General features: G+C 45.6%; 1 protein-coding gene across 1 annotated transcript in view; it reads right to left on the bottom strand.

Moving 5' to 3' along the window:
* mmrn2a (multimerin 2a) overlaps positions 1-873 on the bottom strand; it is an 82,721-nt gene extending 81,848 nt beyond the window's left edge. The window contains exon 1 of the mRNA XM_079511842.1: positions 729-873. Coding sequence (XP_079367968.1) covers positions 729-862 — 134 coding nt within the window. The 5' untranslated portion in view covers positions 863-873. The remainder of the gene's footprint in view (positions 1-728) is intronic.
* Between the last annotated feature and the right edge of the window lie 9,311 nt (positions 874-10,184).

Below are 10,184 nucleotides of genomic sequence, written 5' to 3'. Positions count from 1 at the left end.
AGGCTGACAGTGATAAGACTTTTAACAGCTACTGGAGATGAGCCTTGTTTATCCCACAGATAACTTACAAATTGTTGCTGTCGGGCAGAAACCTCTTATCTCCGTATTTCGACTATTTGTGTTTTCTCATAAACCGCTGGAACGATCCAGCACCAAACAACTTGTGCCCATCATGCACTGCCAGTAGGACACGGAAGCAGCCCGAGTCATAATACTTTTTGACATATTGACTTTAGTTTTATAACGGAAGGGGCTCGGATCGGGGCGGAGACCTTGCCCCAAGTAAGAGTCTTACAGTAGGCCTGGGCCGTGGCTCAGTGGTCCGGGCACCTTGGCTGGTGGTCCGGTCTGGCGGTGTGCCGCGGGCTCGACTCCCGGTCCCGACGGCCCTTGCTGCATGTCTTCCCCCCATCTCTCTCCCCATTTTCCTGTCAGCCTACTGTCTGTCCCTCCATAAAAATATAAAATAAAGGTGAAAGCCAAAAAAAAAAAAAAAAAGAGTCCTACAGTAGACTATGTCACAGATGACTGAGGTCACAGTCATGTACAGTACGACTGAAGCCCGAGATCAACATTCGAGCAACACACACGTGTGTGCACACACGCGGTTCCCTTTAACAATTCCTAGGGGTGTCCAAACTCCAAATAGATCCGGTTCTGAATCCCAAACCTACACACACACACACACACACACACACACAAACACGACACAGCCTCCATCCACTCACCCGGTACGCGCGGGGTAGCCCCCTCCCTCTCCAGTAGGTGGCGCTGTCTCCTCAGGAAGTGGCGGATTGAGCGGCGGCTGCTGATGCACCGGCCTGGCCCCGCGTGGGAGCAGGGGGTGAGCCGACGAGCCCATCCCTCCTCCTCCTCCTCGTAGGGCTGTTACCATTAAAACATTCAAGTAAGTCCACAATTAATTGTGATTAACGATTTAATTGTGTTGGTGGCGTTGAACATTGTGAACATACGGTATGATTAGAGAATACATTTCTGTTTGCCCAGTAATCAAAAAATCACACCTGTGTGAAGTCTAACTCATTAGGTGATGTAATGTTGATGTAAATCTAATGGTGACAAAACATACATTACATTCTCTTTATTGTTAATGGCATTTAATGTTTGTGTTAGGGACAAGATGACGTACATTTTCCCTTCATTGTCAATGGCGTTTTTAAAACAAACATTGAGGGGCTAGTGCCCCTCAAAAAAGCACACGGCAGATATATGATAAGTGAAATATACAAAGAAATTAGTGACATTCATTATTATACATAAAAAGCGCTAGCCCCTCCAAGGTCTGGCTTTCAGAAATTATGTCATATGGCAGCCAAGTCTATGAAGAGTTATCCCCCCCCCCCCCCCCCCCCCCCAAAATAAAAAAAACAGCACATGATGTGAAATCATGTTTGCTTTAAGCAGTGGCGTCATGTGGCAGTCACAGTGGGCTCACACTTCATCACAACTTCACACAAGTGTGATTTTTTTTTAATGTATGAAACATTTTCAACATGGAAACGATTATGACGATCATGACACAATAATTGCGACGCTCTCAAATGATTGCGATTAGACGATTGTGTAATAATTGTACCAGGCCTACCTCCTCCTGCCATCAGCACCTCTCCCTCCTCCTCCCTGCCCTCCTCCTCCTCCTCCACCTCGGGGTCGCGGGCTCGGACCTCGCAGCGCGCGCTGACCAGTAAGCCCAGAACCAGCACCAGCTCCCCCACGTGCGCTCTCATCAGCAGCATCTCGTCAAGTTCAACCGCCACGTTACGGCCGCGTCTGTGCCGTCAGTCAGTCCGCCCGTTCCGTCTTGTCTTGTCCTGCAAAGGCAAAAGAGCATTAATATAAAGCTGTAACCTTTTGTAAACTTTCCTCTTCTTCCCCTGGACTTGAACCCGGTTTCCTGCTGAAATGTTCTAACATTGAGCTAATAGAGCCCGCCTGCTTGCTCCAGATTAAATGTATCCCCCTACATTTAATCTGGACCTTCAGGTCAAAAAGATGTTGTGTCAGATCCTGTGTCTTGGTGAGACATTAAATGGTAAATGGTGCGTTTATATAGCGCCTTTATCCAAGGCGCTTTACAAAGATTGTGCATTACATTCACTCATTCACACACCGATGTACGGGGGAAACCATGCAAGGCACCAACCTGCACATCGGGAGCAATTAGGGGTTCAGTGTCTTGCTCAAGGACACTTTGACACTAACTCTGGGGGAGCCTGGGTTCGAACTGGCAACCTTTTGGTTTCCATCCGGTCACTCTACCCCTGGGCCACTGCCGCCCCATTACCTTTGACATGATCTAAATGTCTCAGAATACCGCAAGGAGACACAAATAAGATATATTGTAATAACATCCTCTACCATACAGATTGGACAAAATTACAACAAATAAAAATAAAAATAAAACTGTTACATAGTGCCATTTATGTATTAGTCACACAACAGTGCCAAAAATATCAACGATAGTCAAAAATAGCCCAAAATAGCCCCAGATAGCAGAAGATAGTTGGAAACAGCCCACCACCATAGCCCAAAATAGCAGATAGTATATCCAAACATAGCCGGAACTTGGTGTCATCTAGTGGTATTTCAAAATGACTCGAGTAACTCAACGGAAACCCATAAGAAAATTGCTTACTGGACCATAGCAGGAATCTATTCCATCATGCTTTCATGGTGAAACAAGAAAAGATTTTAAAAACGAAAACGAATCTACTCCCCATCATTCTCTACCACAATGGATCTTATAAATAAACATTCATGCAAATGTTCTGACCTACGAAATCTACCCGTGACCTATGCAATGACCTTTAGCCACTTAAACCCTCTAAAACGTATAGTGAAACGAACCTGCACTCGGTCTGCTCTTACATCCTATACACCAAATCTCTTATATCTACAAGCTCAACTTGTTGTGAGCTTGTAGATCTGCTATTCTTTTGGGCTAAGGTTACCCCCCCATAGAATAGGGATGCTGCTGAGGTTCAGCTGGTTAGAATTCCCTGGGAAAAGCAAAGGTTCCGGCTCCTGGGCGGTCTGTCCGGTCAGCGCGTGTGTGGTACAGGCTGCACCTCACAGGTTCACACTGTACCCTTTGAACAAGTAGGATTCCAACCAGAAACCTGTGTCACTCACATGCTGTGGCCCTTATAATCCAATTAATCACAAAGTGTATTAAAAAAAGGAAAAACAACAACAAAAACACACACACACCGGGACAGTTAGATCCTGCTGTCTGCTTGTTAATAAGGTCCACTGATGCCTCCTCTTCACGCTGGTGTCTCCCTCCCTCCCTCTCTCTCTCTCTCTCTCTCTCTCTCTCTGTGTGTGTGTGTGTGTGTGTGTGTGTCTCTCTCTCTGTGGACAGACTGGCTGTGAGGACCCCAGCAGGAAAGAAGTTTGTTTTTAAAGAGTTTCCTTTAGGGGAAAGTTAAAAAAAAGAAAGAAGAAGGGCCCCGCCCCCTTCAGATTGGGGAGAAAAAGACCCCTCCTCCATGGCTCCCCCTGACGCTTTCAAAGACCTCCTGGCTGCAACAATCCTCGGAAAGACCCCCCACACCACCCCCCACCCTGCTCAGTGCTCCCCCCACCCCCAACCTCCTACACCCCTCTCACACACTCGACCTGGACTGGAACTATTCTCTGACCACGACGACCTCTCTCTCTCTCCCCTCTCTCTCTCTGGACATGGGCGAGCTACTAGACCCACAATTATATACACTGTAAAGATCCTCCGTTTATTTAACCCATTAGAAACCGGGAAAGCATCCGTGTCATTTTAGACTATAGATGCACTGTTAGTGTGTACATCTGCTATTTTTTAACTTTTTGAAAAAATCTTTCAAATGTAAACAGATCTTCTCTTCCGGGGTCCCTGGAGGGAGGGAGGGATGTCCTACTGGGTACACTGGAGTGTTTCATCAGCAATCTTTGTGGACATTAACCAAATTGTTTGTTGTCATGGAGATGTTTGTGTGTGGGAAATGTGTGTAGCCTATGTTTTGGGGCAGCTTCATGTAAAAGCTAGAAACACTGGAAGGAGCACTTTACTTTAACCAATGTGTATTTTACAATATAACTAGTACACAGGTTCACAGCTAGGTTCATACTGTAGGTTAGGGATGTGTAGGTTGCCCAGCATCAAGTCATTTAATACACTGGCCCAGGGCGCAGTCCGAAGAAAGAGACAAGAGAAAGAATTAGGACAACTTCACAAGACAAAGAAGACTAGAGTCACTAGATTAGGACAACACAAACTCAGTCGCACTGCCAGTCAGTCACAACATGAGTGGAAACTAAACAGACGCGCACGCAACCCACAAAACAACAAGTGAACCTATAGGAGTCCCCTACAGTGAAACGGTGGGTCTTTAGCGTGGTTTTAAAAGTCCTATAGGGTGGGGGCAGCTTTGATCATCAATGGGAGTTTGTTCCACATCTTCGGTGCCAACACAGCAAAGGCACGATCACCCGTCCTTTCTGTACTCGACCGTGGAGTCTTCATGTACAACTGACTGTGCAGTGGTTGGAGTCTGTGTTGATTTTTTTTCGACTAAAACTATGATGATGTCCGTCGACTATACCTTTTTTCATTGACGAGAACTAAACAAAAACAAAATAAAAACTAAGGTATGATGTCATCATCAACACATTGAGGGCTCTGGGGCAGAGGCTGTCCACCTCATGAACAGCTCTCAACTCCGATATTTTTGATTTTCCCTCCTGGACCCCCCTGGGGTTTAAGAGGTTCAATGGTTTAATCCAGCGTTCCCCCCTGCTTAATACGCTAAACCTGCTATTTGTTTAATGTGTTTAATTCGCCGTTTTAAAATAATTAAAAAGAAAGAGCGGATTTGTCGCGGACATGGTGACGAGGCCGTCGCGTTATGATGACGAAACCGGAAATCAAGCCATCCTCTGGGCTAGCCTGGCTAATAAGCCAGACCGAATCAGCCGTTGGCAAAAAAGAATTGCCTGCCGGTGGACGACAGTGTGATTTGAGTCTGGCTTATTAGCCAGGCTACCTCTGGGCTGCTAGGGCTTCTGGGAAAATGAGCCCAATGCAAGTGTTTGGACTACAACATGCTGTGGAAGCTGTTGCCGTTTCGCATTGTAATGGCTGCCTGTTTTTCTCATAAACAACAAACCATCTGACTATTTTTCGCCGGATTTTCATGGTTCAAAGCTGAAAATAAAGGTAATAAAACAATCTAGGCAGCGTAGAATATTGGATTAAATAGCGGGGAACGCGGGTTGAGGAGGGACTAGTGGAGAAGAGATCCAGTAGATCTAAAAGACAAGTCGTTTTATATTAATGCTGAAAATAGCAGATCTACAAGCTCACAATGTCAAAATCATGAATCAACTGGTGGTCTCATACTCTTCCATTGAGACCCTAGCTGGTAGATAATGGTTGGGGTATCTATCCCATCTCCCTCTCTCTCTCTAATATCCTGGTGGGTCAGAGTTGCATATTAAGAAACATGCACGTGCACACGCACACGCTCGCACACACGCACGCACGCACAAGCGTAGGTGTAGACACACGCGCGCGCGCACAAACAGAGAGCTCTCATGAGGAAGCGGGCCATTTCTCTTGGCAGGTCAGAGGAATGTCTCTGTTCTTATCACGGCCGCTCTGCATTTCTCTTCCTTCACCACACAGAACGCAGGAAGGGGATGTCAGGAGAGAGAGGGGGGGTGGGATGGAATGAGAGAGAGGATGGATAGATGGAAAGATAGATAGAGAAAGGCAGAGAGAGAGAGAGAGAGAGAGAGAGAGAGAGAGAGAGAGAGAGAGAGAGAGAGAGAGAGAGAGAGAGAGATAATGAGAGAGAGGCCCAGACAGACAGACAGACAGACAGACAGACAGACAGACAGACAGACAGACAGACAGACAGACAGACAGACAGACAGACAGACAGACAGACAGACAGACAGACAGACAGACAGACAGACAGACAGAAAAGGGAGAGAGACAGACAGAAAAGGGAGAGAGACAGACAGACAGAAAAGGGAGAGAGACAGACAGAAAAGGGAGAGAGACAGACAGACAGAAAAGGGAGAGAGACAGACAGAAAAGGGAAAAGGGAGAGAGACAGACAGAAAAGGGAGAGAGACAGACAGACAGAAAAAGGAGAGAGACAGACAGACAGAAAAGGGAGAGAGACAGACAGAAAAGGGAGAGACCGAAAGGGAGAGATATAAGGAGAGAGAGCAACAGAGACAGAGAGACAGACGGAGGGAGAGAGAGAGAGAGGTTTGGAAGGAGGGGGGATAAGGAAAGGAAGTGAACCCATACGTTAAGTGGTGTAATGGAGCAAAGTCAAATCCCAAATCAAATTGATTTATATAAAGTGATTTAAAAAAGAAACACACACTCAGAGCTGTTGAAAAGTGTTGCACAGAGCAGCCGAGGACACACGTTACACCCCCAAAGGTAATGAATTGAATGTGTGAGAGGGTACAAATGTATGGATACATGTAACACTGAGGATTTTATTGTGTACACTACAGTAAGTGTGTGTGTGTGTGTGTGTGTGTGTGTGTGTGTGTGTGTGTGTGTGTGTGTGTGTGTGTGTGTGTGTGTGTGTGTGTGTGTGTGTGTGTGTTGTATCACGTGCACTCCCACTCCCACACGTGCCTGTGCCCGACCACAAGTCCCTTTATCTCCACATGTGTAAGATAAGGTTGTTTTTATATGAAATGTATACTTTGCAAAAAGTAGCAGGCATGGCAACTTTTTATCTTCTTGAAGCTGGTCTAACTCTCATGGAGTTACTTCAGACTATAGACTTTTTTTGTTTCACTATCCCCTTTCTCTTAATCCAGAATCCATACCATACAGTATGTGTCCCATTTATTCAAGTATCGCATTTATTGTAGACCGCAAGAGAAAAACATTGTATTATGCTATAATGGTTCTTTTGAGTGAAATAGCTACCGTTAATGCTCCGTAATATATTTTATTTAATAATTTTTATCCCACGATTTTGTAACCCATTTTTTCACCCAGTGTCAATTATCTAATGTAATCCTGGGCGCTACACTTCCTCTACCAACCTGGGGGGGCAGCGGACTGACCTCATGCTTCCTTCTATGCATGAGGAGTCCAAACTGCTTCTTTTCACCTGACAGGGGAGTTTTTCCCTGGTTGGACGTAGCGCGTGGAAGGAACACGTTATTCCAACCAGTTCCTTTCCCCTCTATCAGGCGCCCCGGCTGGCCAGGGGGAGGTAGTTTAGAGACCAGGATTACTGCATGTTTTTGTGAGGGTACCTACCCTAGGGGACACGGGGAGAACATGCAAACTCCACACAGTGGGTATGGGCACTGATGATGCGGAGGGAGCACGCCCCCAGCGCCCCCAGCGGGAATCGAACCCAGGACCTTCTAGCTGTGAGGTGACAGCACTACCGACTGTGCCACCATGCCCCCACCGCAATATATTTTAAACAAAAGATACCACAACTTTTCATAATTTCAAAGCAATTCTAACAGTATTTGATAAATAAAATGGAAAAAGTTGATTAATTACCACCAGTAAGACGCCTGACGCCAGGGCTCCACCGGACGCGTTGCGTCTCCGTCACGTGCGTCAAAAAACGCACCAGTTCAATTTTAATGCACGCGTTAATGTCACGCCACGCGGGCAGTGGAGCCACCCTTCATTGATTAAAAAGGGAACATTCCCTGACGGTGACGGAGACGCGACGCTGACGCGCCCGGTGGAGCCCCGGCGTGAGGGAGAGAAGCAACCTAAGCGTTTTGGAATACCACACCATCATACTGTAACTGTACTATGCGATGACATGTTATTGACAATTATATATGATTCACTGTACTATGTCCTATTAGGATAGGTATCTCTGCCAGGAGTGTGTCTGTGTGTCTGTGTGCGTGCATGCGTGCGTCCGTGCGTGCATGTGTCGGAGACTCGGAGTGTGTGTGCGTGCGTGCGTGCATGTGTCGGAGACTCGGAGTGTATGTGCGTGCGTGCATGTGTCGGAATGTGTGTGAGTGCATGTGTCCCGGCAGCGTACTACTAGGCCCATCATATTGTGTCATATTCCCTTTGCACGCTGACAACAAGCCAAGGACATCAATCATCAAAGAATTGTCAAATCTGTCAACGACAACTAATTGATATTAATAATCATGGAGCAATCATGCCTTTAGCTGCTGAAGGCATCAGCTAGATCAGGGGAAATAGGGGGTGCACGACCAAAAAAGTTTGGGAACCGCTGCTTTAGCACAACACACCACCAGTGTTGCCAGATTTTGCAATAGAGACAAGCGGCCCAGTCTACCAAAACAAGCCCAAAAGAAGCAACTAGGCCACATGAGCACACACGGCTAAAAAATACCCGATCTACAAGCTCGCCATGGGTCACATCGCTTGATCGCTTTTTGATGAATTGAACAAGGTGGACCCTCTTGTAAACAAGTGTAATGCTTAATTGGGTCTCACAGTTAACAGTCTTTGTATTGAGTTTGTGCTTGAAATGTACTGTAATTCTGCAAACTGTTAATAAATATTTCAATCAATCAATCAATGACAGATCTGCTTTGAAACCTTTTATATTGTAACGTTTAGCACCCTGAGCTGGAATCGAACCCACCACTATTTTCAGATGGGGGTCCACAGACAAATACACATTAATTTGGGGATCTCTGGATCTCTGATCATGAACAAGTTTGAGAACCACTATTTAGACACCAAGCCCAACGCTACTACTACACTTTAGAAACAATATTGGGATACTGCGTTGGGGTGACACAAACCCAACATGCAATCTTGAAACAAAATAAGTCCAGAACCAACCACTTAATGAATTAACCCTAGAACACTAAACACATGGGTGATTTTCACCCTGGACAATTATATTTTTGTAATTTTCATAATGTTGCTGATGTCTGTCGTCTGAGGTGGGTGGGTCTTTCAGTACCTTCATGATGCATAGACATAGACATATACAGTAGTAGAAGATAAGTTTGTTTCCCTGCCCACAACCCTGGTCTTTTCTACAGACTGGTGTCCGGGTGAATTTCATCCGTGTTTAGTGATAGGGAAAAATCTCATACACGGCCACCCATGGGCTTTATTTTTCTATTTTTTTTACTGGACCATTCTCACAACATTATACATATTTTTCGGGGTTTTTTGTGAAAAGTCATGATGAAATATTAAAGAGGAGTTGCCATGTATTGCTGTACTTCAATATATTTTGATGAAAAATATACCTGATTGATTGATTGATTGATCTATTAACAGTTTGCAGAAGTACAGTACATTTCAAGTACAACTCAATACAACAACTGTTAACTGTGAGTGGACACCATAAGAATTACACTTATTTACAATAGCTAGGGCCCACCATAGGGCTCACCATTTTCAGTTTTAGTGATGATGTAACAAAAAGGATGTTTAGGGTTCTAGGTTTGGTTGTCACAGTCTGCTTGAGGTGTAATGCACATTTATAGCCTACTGTACTTCCACTCATCTTGTAATGTAGACCTCTTCCCAATCCCCCCACCCCCAACACACACACACACACACACACACACACACATCAGAAAAGTGCCAAGCGGGGAGTATTAAAAGTTTTGACTGCCCTCATGTGTATAATAATGCCACCCAGCCCCCCCCTCTCTCTACACTGTCTCACAGACGCGCACGCGCGCACGCGCCCGGCCACCAAGTGAAAACAAACACAAGAAGCTTCTTCACGCACCACCGACGCGAATCAAACAAAAACACACGCAAGCACACTCGCGCGCGCACGCTCACCCTGTTTACATACCGTCTCTCCATCGTCTCTCTCTCCCCCTCTCTCGTCTCTCTACGTTCCAACGTCCACACTCCACATTATAAACTCCGTCTGTCGCGTCAAACCATGGATTTGTAGTAGCAGGGGAGATGTTGTACCTCAGTGTCATTATCTATCCTTTTACCGCCGCGGTCTTAAATCATAGAGTTCTAAATAATGTCTTAAAAATACGTGCAAAGAAAGAGTTCCTATAACTTCCTGACTACTGGTGGGTCTTCGCTGTGATTGGCCAGAGTAGTTTGGAACTAATGTAGGAAAAGAGCCAAATTGGCAAGTCCGTCAAAGGTCATGGGGTACCGTGGTGGTGATGATGAATTTGGCTTGTTTTATAATGCA

This window comes from Electrona antarctica, assembly GCF_951216825.1.
Source record: "Electrona antarctica genome assembly, chromosome: 10".
NCBI classification, from domain to species: domain Eukaryota; kingdom Metazoa; phylum Chordata; class Actinopteri; order Myctophiformes; family Myctophidae; genus Electrona; species Electrona antarctica.
This window is presented reverse-complemented; position numbering and strand designations above follow the sequence as displayed.